Source organism: Chiloscyllium plagiosum, unplaced genomic scaffold (assembly GCF_037043375.1).
Source record: "Chiloscyllium plagiosum isolate Xiang-an unplaced genomic scaffold, Cpla_swu_hap1 HiC_scaffold_1, whole genome shotgun sequence".
Lineage (NCBI taxonomy): Eukaryota > Metazoa > Chordata > Chondrichthyes > Orectolobiformes > Hemiscylliidae > Chiloscyllium > Chiloscyllium plagiosum.
The window spans coordinates 152847209-152866606 of record NW_028270139.1 but is presented as its reverse complement, the minus strand read 5'-3'; the positions used below and the strand labels follow the sequence as shown (position 1 = coordinate 152866606).

At 41.2% G+C, this 19398-nt stretch overlaps 1 protein-coding gene across 1 annotated transcript in view; it reads right to left on the bottom strand.

Annotated features, from left to right (window-relative positions):
- slc4a11 (solute carrier family 4 member 11) overlaps positions 1-19398 on the bottom strand; it is a 177399-nt gene that overhangs the window by 94988 nt on the left and 63013 nt on the right. Inside the window, exons 5-7 of the mRNA XM_043696795.2 lie at positions 12338-12569; positions 9862-9943; positions 562-685 (exon numbers count right to left, since the gene is read on the bottom strand). Coding sequence (XP_043552730.2) covers positions 562-685; positions 9862-9943; positions 12338-12569 — 438 coding nt within the window. The remainder of the gene's footprint in view (positions 1-561; positions 686-9861; positions 9944-12337; positions 12570-19398) is intronic.

Here is a 19398-nt window from a genome sequence, read left to right as displayed (position 1 = left end):
CTTCTCACAAACTTTGAACCTATGCTCTCCAGTTTTGAACTCCCCTACCCTGGGAAAAAGATGTTGGCTATTCACCCTCTCCATGCTCCTCATGATTCTATAAACCTTTATAAGGCCACCCCTCAGCCTCCGACACTCCAGGGAAAACAGCCCCAGTCTATTCAGCCTCTCCCTGTAGCTCAAACCCTCTAACCCTGGCAACATCCTTGTAAATCTTTTCTGAATCCTTTTAAGTTTAAGAATATCTTTCCTGTAGCAAGGAGATGAGAAGTAAACAGTATTTTATAACTGACAAAACCAATGTCGTGTACAGTGAAAGCCTTAGAACTTGAAATCATGCTGTGCAATTGTCTTACGTGGCCACTGGGATTTCAACTTTCTTTCTTAAAGGATATCAATTGCAACAGGGTTCAAAATTCCAAACGGCAATTGAGACCGACAACAATGCAGCACTCCCGCTGTAACGCAAAACAATTTCAACACATTCTGGGATATCTATACTCCACTTCTACCAACGCAAATCAAAGTACATTTGTAAATGGAGCACATTTAAAGTATTACCATTTTTGGTGGCACCAGGATCAGGATAACGTAACGCATCTCACAGCAATTCTCTCCCCAGTTCTGAGGCCTCTCTAATCGACAGATGCAAACGTGCCGCCTCTGGAGCATTGAGACAGTGCACCTGCAGAGTGGGGGCAAGAAAACAATGTGACTATTCATAGAAAGGTACTCTAACCTGGGAAATAAGCAACTTTTGTAATATTTTATGGCCAAAGAAATTGTATACCTTATAGCCAGCATTCAAGTGTCACCCCCAATCTGAGAAAAAGCAGCATTCCTTACTGACCCACTATCCAAAAAAAAACTGATGAGGTTGGAAGGGAGGAAATTATATAAGAAGCCTGAACCCCACAAATTCAATGGCTGTAGTTACATTTTTCCCCACAGGTTCTATCACTGTCATTAAGTTATGACGACTTTGTCTCAAACGGCCAAAGATCAAAGGCTAAATCAAACCGATTAATAGTCATTTTGTGGGGCAGAATGCATATTAGAGAAAATTCCACATTTTCTCAAAGCATTTCATTTTGCACTTATTTGTGAGAATATCAGTGTAAGGGGAAAACCAACATATGTTCTTCTATGCAGCTATAAACTCAAATCTAGCAAATACCATCTATATAGGCGAAACATACAAAACGGGTGTGGGGGGAAGGTTAGGTGTCATTCCATCAAAAGACACGTTTGTCATAAAACCCAATAAAGACATATGCCAGAGTTGGGTTTAGCAAAGATCCCACTGCAACACTGTGCACATGCAGATATCTTAAATTAAACCCAAACCACTGGTTGTGGCAATTTGTCACAACCCTTTATCCAAAATCCCAAAATCCGAAGGTTTCTTCATGAAGATTTTTTCCTCATCAACAAGGTTGTTTGGCGTGCAAACAGTTAACCTAATTCCACACCCACTCAAAGCATGTCACGCAGATGGGACGTGGGTAAGCATGGCCCAGTACTGGGGAGGTCTCAATTCGGTCTCAGGGCCCATTGTACTCAGTGAGACTGCTTTTCGGTAAGATTTTTAAAAAAAATTTCCCCAAACTGTCACTTATTCTGAAATTTGAAAAATTCCAAATTCCGAAAATTAGTTGGTCCCAAGTGTTTTGGATAAAGGATTGTGTACCTGAATTTGGTCAATTCATGTTACGCATAATCAGCCAGTCATGGGAAGATGGATTGTAAATGGATATGACATATTTTAGACAGCACAGCTTTGTAGACAGAAAGTAAATGGATACACACCGCACCTATTTCAACTCAACAAAATTGGTGACAGCCTTTTACACGTTCACTTTTCAGGATAATGCCTTGGCCAATCAGAATCAAAACTGCCTAGTTTAACATGTTCAGCAGGGCGAAAGTGGGTACTGCAGATGCTGGAGATTAGAGTCAAGATTAAGAGTAGTGCTGGACAGGTCAGGCAGCATCAGAGGAGCGGGAAAATTGACTTTTCAGGCAAAGGCCCTTCATCAGCCTTCATTCCTGTTGAATGGTTTTTGCCCGAAACATCGATTTTCTGCTCCTCTGATGCTGCCTGACCTGATGTGCTTTTCCAGCACTACTCAAACAGAGTTGAGCAGTTAACTGTCAGCCATCATTGACTGAGTACATTCTTCATGGCAACACCAATATCAGAGACCACTTGCCAACTAAATAGTACTTTCGTCTCTTACATAGCGTACGTGTTGATTTCCCCTGACATTGGTATTGTTGCAAATTGCCCTGATGAGCATAAGATGACAAACTTTGATAAATTCTTCAGCACATTCAAACACAAAGTGAAAACTTTAACTTGAGTCCCCAACATGTTGCACTCATTTCAGAGCAGCTCTTGAGGGTGGGTGGGTGGGTGGAGGTGGTGGGGATGGTGGTTGTCTTAGAGACCAGAGGAGATGATATTAAGATTTCATTATTTTGCATCTTCAGGGAAGGCAGATGAAATTTTAGGAAGTGATGGCATTGGGCAAAATTACTAACTACTCCTAGTTGACACAATTCTGTTCCCTGAAATGGCAAGGCTTCAGATTTTATCTTGAAATCAAAAAGAGATAGGGTGCTGTTAGTCAGGTTTTAGTGAGGCAGGGGTGGGGTAGGTGATTTAGGAACCTAATTTACCTACAAAGCAGATTTGATTAACAGAAAAGAATATGCCAAACTGATGATGTTTTCGCGGCTCAATGCCTACATTGGTAAATTGTTCCAGAAACCAAAGATATTTACTTTGTTAAGTATATCCAGATGCGACACAACAGCAAGGGAAATTTGAATAGCCACCTCTTTAACATGATCGGGGGCAGGTTAAAAAAAAGTACCTCAGGCTATAGATCACAGGGGAGCTAGTGTTGGAGGTGAATTTCCAAGTAATAAGTCTTCATATCAGTAAGGATGAAATGATTACCTCATGTTAAGGATGAAAGGGACTCAGATTGTTGCCTTTGTTAATCTGATCAAGTTTACATTGCAACACACTTCAGCCCAAGACAATCTACATTAAGAGAGCTCTCCCATTAACACTTCACTAGATGTCAATAGCGCAATGGGGATAGCTAGGAGGGGGTAGATTATACAGCCCAACCCCAGTAAGGATTACATGAACACAGCCTCAGTTTTGCTATCCATTTTGTTTGAGTGGAGTCCCACCACTCAATTCAAGCACACTCCAGCAATTGATGGCCACAATCAAAATGAAAGTTCCTGCAAATAAGTTGTGACAGAGTCTTGGTCTGAAGTGTTGAGGAAAATTGAGGTCAAGTTGGACATGGGGCAATTTGGGTTTGGGGTCATGTATTAGGCAAGAGACTCAATTTAATTCTCTCCAGAGTTAATGTGACCTTCAAATGAAAATTACAAAATCAGGAAACATGAAATAGGTGAGATGCCATCATCGATGTCATCCATTTTATATTAGCAGCTCAAAGTAACCATGTGAAAGCTGCAAACTTGCAAACACTGCAAGAGTAAACATGCCCAGCTCCTAGACAGCTTTTCCAAATAGTCTGGAACTTGTGGGTACTCCGTCTCCATCAAGCATTAAAAAGATCTCAGAATCGGAGATAAACATAATAGATGTTGCCATCTCAATGCCTTTGAAGAGGAGAGTAATTATTTTCAGAGAAGCTCTGGTGCGAGAGTTGAGCTATATATTTTTACACACCGCCAGTATCAGTGGCAGAGATGGAGGAACTTGACCTGGTGCTAAAATGCCCCAGGAAGAGCTACAGGAAAGAAAACGAACCAGCCTACATTCCCGGGTTTACAGGGGGAGGGATGCAGATATTGGAAGGAGATCAACAAGGTGTACCCCAGAACTCATAGTTCCCTAACTGGGCCAGGTTAACAGCCCCAATCAAGGAGCCCTGGCTGACAGACATATACAGGAGCGTCAGACATCCTGTTCACTCAGAGCTGGCTCAGTGTCAACGACTCTGCACGTGTAAATAAAGGGCGACTTGGTGATGGGAATTCATTACTAATTGAAATAACTGCAAAGATAAGTCAAAACAAAGAATCCAAGTAAGTTGAAAGGCCATGAGGGATGACATTCCAAAGATTGGTACTGCAGAAATAAGGCGATAAGGCATAAAAGTGTAGGAGCAGAAGTAAGCTATTCGGCCCATTGATGCTGCTCTGTCATTCAATGGCTGCTCTAATAACCTTCAACTTCACTTTCCAGCTTTATCTCCAAAAAACGTCGATTCACTTGTTGATTAAAATTTTGCCGATCTCAGCTTGAATATATTAAAATCCCAGCCTCAAACAAGTACAGGCTCATTGGGCCCAACACAAATTTAAAACTTGCATTTTTATAGCACTTTTCATATCCTCAGGAAAAATTTTAATGTTCTACAATATTGCTCTTAGTGTGGGGGTCACTGATAGTTTGTAGTTAACTAATGTGCTCACAAATTACTTTCTAGAATATTTTGTTGAGTAAATCATCTACTTAGAAAGTTCCACAAGGATAAGTATTAGCATTTGGAGAATCATGACTTCCTCTGAAAATAGCACCGCATTTTCAGAGGAAGTCATTTTACGTTGCATCTGAAAATAAAACTACCAAGGGCAGTATTTCCTCAATATTTTGTCAAAATGGCAGCCAGGGTGAGAGTAACTCAATATCACCACATGGTCTTTGAGGAGCTACTGGTTGTAGCAGTGGCCTAAAGCTAGGTATCAGAGTTTCAGAAAGAGGCGAATGCATGGCTGGGGCCACACACTGGCAGTGCCAATTAGGATGGCACTTGCAAATACTTAAGTTGGTGCAGGCTGTTCAACTTTAGCTCTTCTCCCACCTAGTGATAAAGCCCCAACATGTTACACCGTACATTCAAATACCACCACATCTTATCCAAAAGGATGGATAAGCAGTAAAAAGGACCAGATTAGATGCCAATCTTACCAGGCCAAAATTTTACCAAGGTTTGTATTAAGTCCTTATGCATTCTCTCTTCCATTTCCATTTTATTTGGCTATGTGCACATTGAATTTAATACTTCATTATCTTTGAATGCAACACAACATAATTTATGACTTTCACACATATGAACATACAAATGCAGAACAGACGTAGACCCTCACACCTGCCCCACCATTCAATAAGATCATGACTGTATTTCAATGTGCACATTCCCAATGACCCATCATAACCTTCAATTCCCCTAAAAAACAGAAATCCATTTCAGTCTTTAAGTTATTCTATGACGTTGCCTCACTGCCTGCTGAGGTGGAGAGCTCCAAAGTCACACAAATATCCTGAAAAGATGATCCCGAATTTTAAAACACTGACTCCTAGTTCTGGATTCATCCACAAGAGGAAACATCCTTTCCATGTTCACCTTGTCAAGACCTTTCAGAATCTAATGAATGACCATCAAGTCACCCCTCACTCTAAAGCTCCATAAAAAGGACATAGCAGCAAAATTAGACCATTCAGCCCATCAGGTATGGTCTATCATTTAATATCATGACTGATCTTCTAATCTTTAACTCCACTTTCCTGTTTTTATCCCCCCCCTACCCATAACACTTGATTCTCTATCTCAACCTTGAATATACTAATGACCCTGCCTTGACAGCCATCTGCTTTGACGAATAAAATTGCTCCTCTTTGGATTAAATGTGCAATCCCTTATTCTAAGATTAAGCCCTTTGGGGCTTGACTCCCCAAATGAGCAAAAACAACCTTTCTGCACTTACCTTGTCAAGCCCCCAAGAACTCTGAAAATGTCAATAAGATCATCTCTCATTTATCTACATTGCAATGAGTAAAGCCCAACCTACTCAATCTTGCCACATAACAGTCCCTCCATATCTGATATCAGTCCAGTGAATCTTCTCTCGACTGCCTCCAACATTGGGAGATCATTCCTCAGATAAGGGGTGCAAAATGGTTCACAGTATTCCAGCTGGGCTCAACTAATGCCTTGTATAGTTTGAGCTTTGTACTCCATTCCCATTAAATGGAAGGTCAACATTCCATCTGTCTTCCCTGTTAACCTGCTGAATTTGGGAGATTCATGGCCAAGGGTTCTTAAATCTCTGTTCTATAACTTTCTGCAATGTTTCTCTATTTAAATAAGAATCAGCACCTCTATTCTTCCTAGCAAAATGCATAATCTCATTTTCCCACATTATATTGCACTGTCAAATGTTTGCCCACTCACTTAACCTGACCACATTCCTCTGCAGACTCTTCATCACCCTCATTACTGCCTTCCCAACTATTTTTGTGTCATCCAGAAACACTCCCTTTCATGATATAAAATATATATGATTGTAAGGACTAGCACAGATCCCGACGGCACTCCAATAGTTACAGGTTACCATTCTCTCAGAGCCATACTTCTCCCAACCGTGTCTTTTACTAGGCAGCCAGTCCTTTATCCATGCAAATATCCAACCTCCAAAACCATGGGTTTTTATCTTAATTTACCTAAATGTACGGTACCTTATTATTAGGGGAGATGGTGGCCTAGTAATAATATTGCTGTCCTGTTAATGTTCTGGGGACCTGGGTTTCATTAAAAGCCTGGTATTAAGAGTCTAATCATGACCGTGAGCCCATTGTTGGGAAAACCCATTAATGTCCTTTAGGGAAGGAAATGGTCATCCTTACAAGAGGCATGTCCTTCAGTCCAACTCGTCTATGCTGACCACATATCCTAAAGTAATCTAGTCCAATTTGCCAGCACTTGGCCCATATCCCTCTAAACCCTTCCTCTTCATATACCTATCCAGATGCTTTTTAGATGCTGTAATTGCACCAGTCTCCACCATTTCCCCTGGCAGCTCATTCCCCTCTCACCCTAAACCCCATGCCCTCTAGTTCTGGGCTCCCCCACCTCAGGGAAAAGACCTTGTCTATTTATCCTACCCATGCCCCTCATGATTTTTATAAACCTCTATAAGGTCACCCCTCAGCATCCAATGCTCCAGGGAAAGCAGCCCCAGACTATTCAGCCTCTCCCTGTAGCTCAAATCCTCCAACCCTGGCAACATCCTTGTACATCTTTTCTGAACCCTTTCACGTTTCACAACATCCTTCTGATAGGAAGGAGACCAGAATTGCATGCAATATTCCAAAAGTGGCCTAACCAATCTCCTGTACAGCTGCAACATGACTTCCCAACTCCTGTAACTCAATGCTCTGACCAGTAAAGGAAAGCATATCTTCACTATCCTGTCTACCTGACTCCAAACTCACAGCAACGTGGTTGACTCTTTTAGATGCTGTAATTGGCAATAAATGCAAGCCCAGCCAGCAGCACTCTCATACTCTGAATGAATTTAAAAAAACTCAAAATCCAAATTTACATCTAGTTGAAATAAGCCCAGTTGCCCAATCTATCCTCAAAACAATTCACTTATTCCAGGTTTCAATGTAGTAAGCTCTTCTGAACTGAATCCAATGCATTTACACCCTTCCTTAAAAGGAGGAAGATCTAAACTGAATATACTAATCAAGATTTTGTCTCATCAACATCCTCATTTTTATGGTCTAAACAAAGGATAGCATTCTATTTGCTTTCTCATAACTTGTACCTACACACTAATTTTTTTGACTCATGCACTACAACATTTAAATCCCTCTGCACCGCAGAATATCACAGGGATCATTTAAATCATACACTGCTTCTCTATTCTTCCTGCCAAAGTGAACTCCAAATTTTCCCACACACTACTCTATATTAACACCAATTCATGTCCAACAGTAACTCTTCTGCACAACACACTTTCTGACCTACCTTAGTGTCATTTGAACTCAGCTGTGACTCTTTTGATAATTTGCAGAAAATTATCAGAAGGTGAGACCTCAGCACAGACCTCTGCAGTACTCCACTCAGACAATGACCCATTCGTGCAGTCTTTTCTGGCAGTCAGCCAAAATGTATTCTATGCAAGTTAATTACCCCATACCTGGGTTTCTATTTTCCACAATATTCTTCGAGATAGTGTCTTATGAAATGAATTCCGGAAATCCAAGTGCAGTGATCTTGTAGCACCCTTTATTAACAACATGTTACCTTCAAATAACACCAGTAAAAATTGGTTCAATGCAGCTTCCCTTTGGCGAAATCATGCTGACACTTCAATTACTTTGAATTTTATTAAGTATGAAGTTACCATCTCAAATGGTCGATTCTACCACCTTCCCAATGACAGGCGTCAAGCTAACTAGCCGATAATTTCCCATTTTCTGCTTCTCTCCTTTTCTGAAAAAGAGGGGGCATATCTGCTACTTTCCAGTCTGATAAAAAAAATTTCTGAATATGGGGAATTTTGGAAAATTGCCAATGGGAAATTGACAACCAGCTCATTAGCAGGACACTGCACGTTTCGGGCATAAGCTCTTCAGAGATGACATCACATTCCTGATGAAGAGCTTATTGCCTGAAATGTCGATTCACCTGCTCTTTGGATGCTGTCTGACTTGCTGTGCTTTACCAGTGCCACACTTTTCAATATCTGCAGTCTTCACTTTCTCAGAGTTCAGAGAATGAAGTCCATCTGAATCTGGAGACTTGTCAAGCAACATGCCTATCAGTTTGCTCAGTACCCACTTCCATTTGGATTATAATTTCACTAAGCTCCTCTCTCCCTGATCTATAATCATTTCTGGATTTTTTTTTTTAATATCCTCTCAAGTGAAAAGTTAAATTTTAAGACAGACCTTAACGGCTTACCAGAGAATCAACGAACAGCTAGTTCCTTTGTCTGTAGGAGAACAAAAGTCAACTGCAATGTACGTGCCTGCCTCCCACAAGGGCTTTTTCTCTCTTACTCCTCTAAGCAATGCTGGCTGCTCAACTAGACGTTCTTAGTTTCCCTGCTCCTGCCACCAAACCTTGTCCAAAATAAATGCCCTCAATAAACACTTCCAAAAAACTCAAAAGAACTCTGGTCAAAAGTGAAACAGAATAGAGTGACTAGGTGACAAAAATAAAGTATGCAAACACTGGAGATTTTAAACACTCTGCAGGGCTGGCAGGATTTGCAGAGAGAAACAGAGTTAATATTTTAAGCCCAACAGAAGTCTTCATCGGAACTCAAAGTTCGAAGACTCGTGAAGGTTGAGCAATAGCGACTGTAGATAAAATCAACAAGGGCCAAGCTGTTATGTAACATTAGAGTGCTTGGTCAGCGCAGAGTGGAAGAAAAAGAATGTGGAAGTGTCAGAATGAATTAAGAGTGCCTCTGTTTGGAAAAAGTTAAAAATCACACAACACCAGGTTATAGTCCAACAGGTTTATTTGGAAGCACTAGCTTTTGGAGCAATGCTTTGAAAGCCTGTTGGACTATGACCTGGTGCGTGAATATTAAAATTTTTTCCACCCCAGTCCAACACCAACTCCTCCACATCTGTTTGGAAAAGCATGGGTGAACCTTGCCAGAAAGTCAAAAGTAGTAGTTCATTAATGAAATATAAATATTATAGGAGACCTGCAGAGTCAACATTAACAGCTTCAGTGACAGCAGTTTTATAATAAAATTAAGTATTCCAGTCTGCTCCAAGAGGCTCAAGTGCCAGATCCCTGTGTTGATTTTGAAGATCAACGTTCCCCCAATTAACATACCATAGAAGAAAAAACTAATTACTATTCATTCACAGCCACAATTCCAAAGCCATTTTAAAACAACAAAAAAAAAGTCATTATCTGCGCAGGCACAATGAGATTAGATGGCGAGCCTGGCCCTTGATTGGACCCCAACTAGAGCAATGGCTTCTTGTATCCTCTCACATCTAACAGGGTAGAACATTAGGTCAAAACCTCTTCAAAATCAAGAGCTACTTACATAAGGCAGAGCCAGGACTGCTGGTATTGAACACCAGTTGTTGCAGCAGAAACCCCTTGAATAGTGTTTGACAGGAGATGTACTGAAACACAAACACAAAGCTGTGATTAAATTATTTCACAGCACATTATGGGCTGTTTGGACTGCAGGCAGTTTCACTTCTCCTGCAATACTCTACTATAGACCAAACCTCTAAAAATATTCTGAATAAAATATAAAACTTTTGAATTTTTGTACTCCTTTCACAGCGTCAGGATGTCTCAAAGCCCTTTATAGCCGCTGATGTATTTTTGTAGCATCGTCACTGTTGTAGTGTAAGAATTGGCACCATCCACATACACAACCACCTCCCACAAACAGCACTCAACAGAATTTGCACTTCCATTTTTAGTAGTGTTGGTCGAGAGATAAACATTGGCCAAGGTACCAGGAGAAATCCCGATATTGACTGCTGCTTCCTACATTGCAATAGCTACACCTCAAAAGGTCAAAGTTGTAAAGTATTTGAAATGTCATAAATTGACAAAAGTGTGTTGATCCATAAGATTTTGCTGAAGCTCCTTTAAAAAAAAAAATGCCAAAAACTAGCAGGTGAGAGTCGGTTTAACAGCTCGGTTTACAAGAGTGTAACACTCCCTCACTCTTGCACAATCGCATGGTATCATTCCTGTAAATTATGTGCTGAAATCTTTGGAGTCAGACATGAACACAAAAACTAAATTTCTCATCAGTACAACACAAGCTTCCCTTGCAGAGAACTAAAGAATGCCACATGAGGAATCCAAGTCTGTAAACGCTGCCCATCACTGCCGTCTATTCAGACAGGCTTCTTGCTTATTAACTAACTTCCCTATTAAATAGCTACTGGATGGGGGGAAAAAAAAATCAATGGAAGAGTTTGAACACTGTCCTTTCACCTCGAAGAAAACATACTCCCAAAATCAATGCAGGAGAAATGGTGAGGATACAAAACCCCCTTGTTCCTACCACCAGTCCAAAGCCTCTCAATTTTGCCATCATATTTTTGTTTTTAATTTCAGAAAGATGTCATTGCATTTTCTAATAGGGACTGGGCTGCAACAGAATACTTAAAGTTAGCATCTTATAAGAATAATTATTTTGCATGGGGATGGTGCATTTCTCTCAGATTACCTAGCCAACATCTATATAGCAACTTTAAAATGGTAAAACTTCTCAAAAACGTGTCTCCCAGGAGAAAACCAACCCAAATTAGACACAAGAGTTGCGTGGGAGATACAAGGATGGTCAAAAACAGTTATGTTTAAAAAAGGAGGAAAAGGAGACAAGTTTTAGGAAGCAATTCCTCAAGCTCCGAAAATTCACTGTCATTTCTTTACATCGGTGTGCTTGGACATGCTCCAACATTCAGCCTAAAGATGAATCTATTGCAACCTCAAAAAAAAACACCTTTTTTTTGGTAGGATCTAAAAACTTATATCCTAGTTGAAGCAAGCTGTACAGCAAATAATGCCACATTAGACAGATAGTCCTACAATTAAAAAAAAGGTTATTGTGGAGTCAGGGGAGAAGGAATGGAGAGATACAGTTGGAACCAACACCACACATGAAAAAGTACCCCATACCCCAAGTGGAGAAGACCAATAACTACTCTTTGAGGAACTCACAGGAAGTGAAGCTAAACTGTTGTGCTGGATGCCCTGGTTTCATTCTTACAGTGATAATCACGTAGTACCAGATAATTCCGAAAAAAGGCACTAGAGAAGGTTGAACATTCAAATGTTGGCAAGACAGAGGCAGATAACAAACAGAACACGGCAGTTCAAGACATTAGCTAGAGCGGATCTGGTATTGAGGAGCCCGAGGCAAACAGGAATTCCAGCAGAAAAAGTTGAAAAATAGTCACATGCACAGAAACTACAGAAAGGCAGGAAAGAGTTTAAACATTCACAGTAACTGGGAAGTCAAGAAGGTAGAAGGTTCTTTTTTTATACGTGGACGTGCAGAGCTTTGAAAGGGAGAAGTTTAGTTGAAGAAATCTAACTCGTGCAGTTCAGTTCATGACCTAAATAAACCAACCAGATGCAATTAACTGTGTATAAGATGCATACACATTTTCACCCTTTCATTTGAAGGTAAGAATATAGAAGCCACACATAAGTGCTGAAGACTCAAATATTTGAGGAACAATTAAAGGAGGAATTAAAAGAATAAAAAAAGGACAAGCCGACAACTTGCGATTGTTATGTGTGGAGCAGCAGCTACAAAGAAATGGAAATTACAGAGCTTTTATTCCATTTTCAAGGTTAGAAGTTTATGGAGGAAAGGAACAGAAACCTTTGAGTAACCAACCCCCAGCACAACAAAACAGGCTGTAGATTCAAGATGAAAAAAAAAATCAAAAGGTGAAGAACAGCCAGTCAGCCAAGATATTGCTAGTGTTGGATCAAGGGCATTCTTCAGAATGAATTCACAAGTCGACGCGATAACACATTACCACTGCCTTCTTGCAAAGTGCCCGAATCGGTGAATAAACCAGTCATGACATCATCAAAGTTAGAATTGGGCTCGGCATTTTCTGACTCCTCAGTGACGTGCTTGAGCATCTCTCGTAGAACATCGTCCAGTGACAAAGCCGACACATCCAACAGGATTCGGGCCTTAGCCAGAAATCCGTCCAAATCTCTGTGAGCTCGCACCTCCTGCTCAAAGTTCTTCAACTTCAGGTACTGTAGGGTGAACAAAAAACATCAGTAGAGACACACACACACACACACACACACACACACACAGAGACTTCTCTCTCAAGACATCAAAGTAAGGGAAAAAATTCATGTGCTTTTTTTTCCTGTTATCAAATGTCCCCCGGGATTTTCTGATTCTGTGCAGAGTACATTGCCACTGACAACAGCTGCCCCACAGCCAGTTAACAAATCTGAGGCGAGTGGGATAGACTTGAGACAGTACTTCCTGCCTCAGAGAGCTATTGGTCAGTTGGGTTTGAAGAAACACTCTTTTCCTTAAGTTTCACATTTTGGGTGAAGATTAACTGTGGATTATCCAGTTGTAAAAACAATGATGCCAGACCAAGCAAGGAACCAAGCAAGTGGACTGTACTTCAGGAAAACAACTTGTGGGCAGAGCCAGATAGGAAAATGGGTTTGAGAAATGGTAAAAAAAAAATTAAAAATCACACGACACCAGGTTATAGTTCAAAAGGTTTATTTGAGAGTACAAGCTTTCGGAGCCCTGCTCTCTCTTCAGGTGTTAGTGAGCATTTGAAAAATGGATGAACAGAAACTGAACACCGTCTCCCTGCCTATTTTTTCTTTAATTTTTCTCAGAGGCTGAAAGTAAACAGCCAGCAATAAAAGAAAATTAGAGAAATAACTATTCAGTATAAATAGAAGATAGTTTCAGATTTCACCACTGCTGAAATTAGAATGACGTCTATTAAAACAACAATGGTCTCAGGTTGAAATACAGCACCAAAAGGATATGTTTAAAAATCGCACATTTCTGACTTTCCTTCATTTCAGATACACACAAAAGTTGTAAAAACAAAAAAAATTGTGTATGTTTCAAGTCACATTATTATTCTTCACAACAATAGCATGCAATTAAATTCTCTGTTCAAGAAAACTTCACTGCATCTTTAATATGACATTTTTATTGCAGTGTGATACAGTGACATACTAAAAAAAAAAGTGTTGCAAACAACTAAGGGATAAAGATGACAGGAGCCTAATCAGCTTTCCTCACCTGGTCAAAACACATTCTTATACTTATGATCCACCTCAAAAATTAGTCCCCAGTCTATTAAAAAGAGAGATGGGAAAGGATCCAATTTCCCAACTAAATAAAAAAACACACAATGCTGGAGAAAATCAAAACTCAAGTTAAGATTGTGAGTTCAAGAGGATTCTTCTTCAGAACTGAAAAAAGCCGTCTTTGGACAGAGTCTCTCCAGCACTTCCTTTTATTATTCCAGCAACTGCAGTACTTTACTTTTTATCTAATTTCTCTACCAGTCAGCACATGGAACAGTCTTCCGGACTTAGCAGCTAGCATGCATATAGATCTGAACAACTGGAACCACCCTTACTGGGACTGAGATGCCAGGTGAAAAATCTGTAACAGGCATCACAGCTGGCCTGGCTATGTTACCCGGTTTCTATCATGGTGGCCTACCCATCAGGCCATTGTGCAGTGGGTTCCTACAGGATGCAACAGCCAAATATAAACAAACAGTCACCAGACTGCAGCAACACGAAGATCAGTGTGTAGGAGAGAACAGAGTGCTTTGCCTGCTTATGTATCTTTATTCAGGGAAGCTAAATAAGTTGTATTTAAACAGAGAATAGTGAAGAAAGCTGTAACACCAAAAGGGACTTGGGGATACTTGTACACAAAACACAAAGATACCAAACATTTTAGGAGTTGCATACAGGTTTCTTACCAGTGGTCGGGATGTGGGCAGAAAATAAATCAGATCAAAAAAGGTATGTAAGGAAGATACTATCACAATAATCATGGGGGATTTCAACATGCAGGTGGACTAGAGAAATCAGGTTGATAGCAATCTCAAGAAAAGGAATTAGTGGAATTTGTACAAGCTTTTGTTTGGAACAGCTTGTGGTAGAGCCGAGAGAACAGGCAATTCTGGATTTGGTGAGGTGTAATGAGACAGACTTGATGGGAGGAGCTTAGGGTGAAGGAACCCATAGGGGTCAGTGACTATAATATGATAGAATTCGCCCTGCAGTTTGGGAGGGAGAAACTGAAATCAGATGGAACATTATTATAATTGGGTAAAGGCAACTACACAAGACATGAGGGAGGAGCTGGACGGTTGATGAGAAGGGGAGCCTAGCAGGAACATCCGTGGAGCAGCAATGACAGGAGTTTCTGGGGGGTAATACAGGAGGCACAGCAGAAATTCATCCCGAGGAAGGAGAAAGAAAGAGGAAGGAAGAAAGGAGAAAGAAAGAGGAAGGAAGAAAGGAGAAAGAAAGAGGAAGGAAGAAAGGAGAAAGAAAGAGGAAGGAAGAAAGGAGAAAGAAAGAGGAAGGAAGAAAGGAGAAAGAAAGAGGAAGGAAGAAAGGAGAAAGAAAGAGGAAGGAAGAAAGGAGAAAGAAAGAGGAAGGAAGAAAGGAGAAAGAAAGAGGAAGGAAGAAAGGAGAAAGAAAGAGGAAGGAAGAAAGGAGAAAGGAGAAGGGAGAAGGGAGAAGGGAGAAGGGAGAAGGGAGAAGGGAGAAGGGAGAAGGGAGAAGGGAGAAGGGAGAAGGGAGAAGGGAGAAGGGAGAAGGGAGAAGGGAGAAGGGAGAAGGGAGAAGGGAGAAGAAGAGGAAGAAGGAGAGGAGGAGGAAGAAGGAGAGGAGGAGGAAGAAGGAGAGGAGGAGGAAGAAGGAGAGGAGGAGGAAGAAGGAGAGGAGGAGGAAGAAGGAGAGGAGGAGGAAGAAGGAGAGGAGGAGGAAGAAGGAGAGGAGGAGGAAGAAGGAGAGGAGGAGGAAGAAGGAGAGGAGGAGGAAGAAGGAGAGGAGGAGGAAGAAGGAGAGGAGGAGGAAGAAGGAGAGGAGGAGGAAGAAGGAGAGGAGGAGGAAGAAGGAGAGGAGGAGGAAGAAGGAGAGGAGGAGGAAGAAGGAGAGGAGGAGGAAGAAGGAGAGGAGGAGGAAGAAGGAGAGGAGGAGGAAGAAGGAGAGGAGGAGGAAGAAGGAGAGGAGGAGGAAGAAGGAGAGGAGGAGGAAGAAGGAGAGGAGGAGGAAGAAGAAGAGGAGGAGGAAGAAGAAGAGGAGGAGGAAGAAGGAGAGGAGGAGGAAGAAGAAGAGGAGGAGGAAGAAGAAGAGGAGGAGGAAGAAGGAGAGGAGGAGGAGGAAGAAGAAGAAGAGGAGGAAGAAGAAGAAGAGGAGGAAGAAGAAGAGGAGGAGGAGGAAGAAGAAGAAGAGGAGGAAGGAGAAGAAGAAGGAGGAGGAAGAAGAAGAAGAAGGAGGAAGAAGAAGAAGAAGGAGGAGGAAGAAGAAGAAGAAGGAGGAAGAAGAAGAAGAAGAAGGAAGAGGAAGAAGAAGAAGAAGAGGAAGAAGAAGAAGAGGAGGAAGAAGAAGAAGAGGAGGAAGAAGAAGAGGAGGAAGAAGAAGAAGAGGAGGAAGAAGAAGAGGAGGAGGAAGAAGAAGAGGAGGAGGAAACCATGACTGACAAGGGCAGTCAGGGACAGCAAAAGAGAAAGCATAATGTGGTGAAGATCAATGGGAAGCCTTTAAAACCTGAAGATAACTTAAAAAAAAAGCAAATAGGGGAAAGAAGATAAAATGAGTGTAAACTAGATGATACTATAAAGAAGTTCAAAAGAGTTTTGTTTAGATATCTAAAAAGTAACAGAGGCAAGAAGGAATATTGGACCGCTGGAAATTGAGGCTGGAGAAGTATTAATGGGAAACGAAAGGAATGCATCGATTTTCACATTGGAAGACACCAGTAGCACAACAGACTTTGTGAGAGTGAGGGGACAGAGGTGAGTGTAGTGGCCATTACTAAGGTGAAAGTGCTGGGGAAGCTGAAAGGTCTGAAGGTGGACAGGTCACCCAAACTAAATGGGCTACACCCTGGAGTTTTGAAAGAGAAGGAAATTATTGAGACATTAGTGGTGATCTTTCTGGAATCATGGAGAGTCCCAAAGGACTGGAAAATGGCTAATAACACCTCTGTTTAAGAAGGGAGACAGGAAGAGTCCAGGAAACTATAGACTAGTTAGCCTAATCTCAATCATAGGTAACAATTTAGAGTCAAAAAAGTGTGATGCTGGAAAAGCACAGCAGGTCAGGCAGTATCAGAGGAGTAGGAGAGTCGATGTTTCGGGCTTGAGCCCTTCATCAGGAAACAATTTAGAGCCTATTATTAAGGATGAGAATTCTGGGTACTTGGAAATGCATGGTAAAATAGGCCATAGTCAGCATAGCTTTATAAAGGGGAGGTCATATCTGATAAATCTGTTAGAATTCTTTGAGGTGGTAATGATAAAAGTTAGACAAAGAGAGCCAGTGGACGTGATCAATTTGGATTTCCATACGGCATTTGGCAAGGTGCCATACAGGAGATTGCTAAATATGATAAAGAGCCCATGGTGTTAGGAGCAAGGTAATGGCATGGATAGAGAATTGGTTGAATGGCAGAAGGTAAAGAGTGGGGACAAAGTGGTCTTTTTAGGGATGGCAGCCAATAACTCCATTTTATAGATTAATAATCCTGAAGGAATAGAGGACCTTGCGGCTAAGTTTGTAGATGACAAAAAAGATAGATGGAAGGATAGGTAAAGTTGAGGAAACAGATGGGCTGCAGAAGGATTGAAAGGCGGGAAGAGTAGGCAAAGATGTTAGGCACTTTTGTAGGATGAATAAAAGCACAGACTATGTTCTAAACAGGCAAAGTCTTCAGAAATCTGAAGCACGGAAGGGACTTAGGAGTCCTAATTTAAGATTTTCTTAAGGTTAGCAGGTTCATTGGTAGTTAGGAAGGTACATGCAATGTTACCACTTATTTCAAGTGTGCTAGAATACAAACAGGAGGTACATACTGTTGAGTCTGTATAAAACTTTGGTCAGACCACATTTAGAATACAGTGAGCTGTATCTAAAGAAAGGATGTACTGACCTTGGAGGTCCAGAAGCGGCTTATAAGAATGGTCCCAGGAATGAAGGACTTAACATAGGGGAACTCTGGATCTGTACTTGGAGTTTAGAAGGATGAGGGGAAGCCTGATTGAAACTTACAGAATACTGAGAAGCCTGGAAAGAGGAAACGTGGAGAAGGAACTTCTAATCGAAGGAGAGACTAGAAAATGGACGTAAGGAATATTGGATCAGCTAAAGTACTGAATATGGTGCAAACTGGAGGTAAATAGCCTTCTCTTGCTCCTATGCCTATGGTGTTATAATCTTTGCTAAGTTTATATTTATAAATATAATTATATTTATGATTGGGGGACCTGGAAATGTAATGAAGGCATTTGATGAGGTGCCACACAAAATGTTAACACGCAAAGTAAGGCGCGAGGGATAACAGATCAGCTTCAAGAAATGATTGGCTACCCAACAGAAAGCAGAGTGAGTCAGAATAAATGGGTCTTTTTCCGGTTGACACGTTGTAACTAATGGGGTGCCAGAGGGTTAAGTCTTTAAGCCCCAACTATTTACACTCGATATGAAAATGACTTTGATACAGCGATAGAAATATGATTGCCCTGATTGGTACCAATTTGGTGTGACCTCTCTCTCTCTTTCAGACTTGAGTCCACTCCTGGCCAGCAGTCAGAGACATACAACATGGACACAGGTCCTTCAGCACAACTCTTCCATACAGACTAGGTTTTCATAAACTGAACTAGTCCTATTTTCCTGCATTTGGCTTATATCCCTCTATAACCTTTATTACCCACATACCTGCCCAAGTGTCTTTTAAATGTTGTAGCTGTACGGGATCTCTGATATCCTGGTTCTTGGCAGAGGCAGTAATGCAGAGACCCGAACAACAGCTCTGTCAACCAGCCAACCCAAACTTTGGGTCCGCTACGTGGACGACATCTTTATCATCACTAAATGAAGCAAATTAGAGGAAACCTTCAAGACCATCAATAATACCCTTACTGGCATAAAATTCACTAAAGGAGGAGGAAAACAACAACAAATTGCCATTCCTAGATGTCACACTAGAGTGAACAGCCAATGGGGAACTTCAAACCAGCATCTACAGGAAGACAACATATACGGACCAAATATTGAACTACAGAAACAATCATCCCAACACCCACAAACGGAGCTGCACTAGAACATTATTTCAATGAGCCAACACGCACCTGCAGCACAGAGGAACTACACAGAGCAGAGGAAAATCACTTATACAGTGTATTAAAAAAGAACGGGTACCCAATAGACATAGTCCGCCGATTTCTCAGCAACAAATCCAAACAAACAGACAAAATATGTCCAGAAACCCTAGCCACACTCCCCTACATCAAAGACATCTCTGAAACGACTGACAGACTACTCAGACCCTTTGGCATCATGGTAGACCACAAACCCACCAAGACACTAAAATAGCAATAATGAATTTGAAAGACCCTATACAGACAAGCAAAACTAATGTCATTTACAAAATACCATGCAAGAACTGTAACAAACACTACATTGGACAAATGGGCAGAAAACTAGCCACGAGGATACATGAACATCAATTAGCCACAAAAAGACATGACCCACTCGCACTCGTATCCTTACATATGGATGAGGAAGGACACCACTTCGACTGAAACAACACATCCATCTTAGGACAAGCCAAACAGACACACACGCACGAGAATTCCTAGAAGCATGGCATTCCAACCAGAACTCTATCAACAAATACTGACTTGGATCCCATTTACCACCCCCTGTGAAAAAGAACAGATGACATCACCACAGGAAATGGCATCATCAACCCAAGGAAACCTAAACGCATAAATCTCCCCTACGAGACAAGTAGCTATCTCATCCTTAAATTTCCACCGGGACTCTGCGCTCAGAGCTCTCT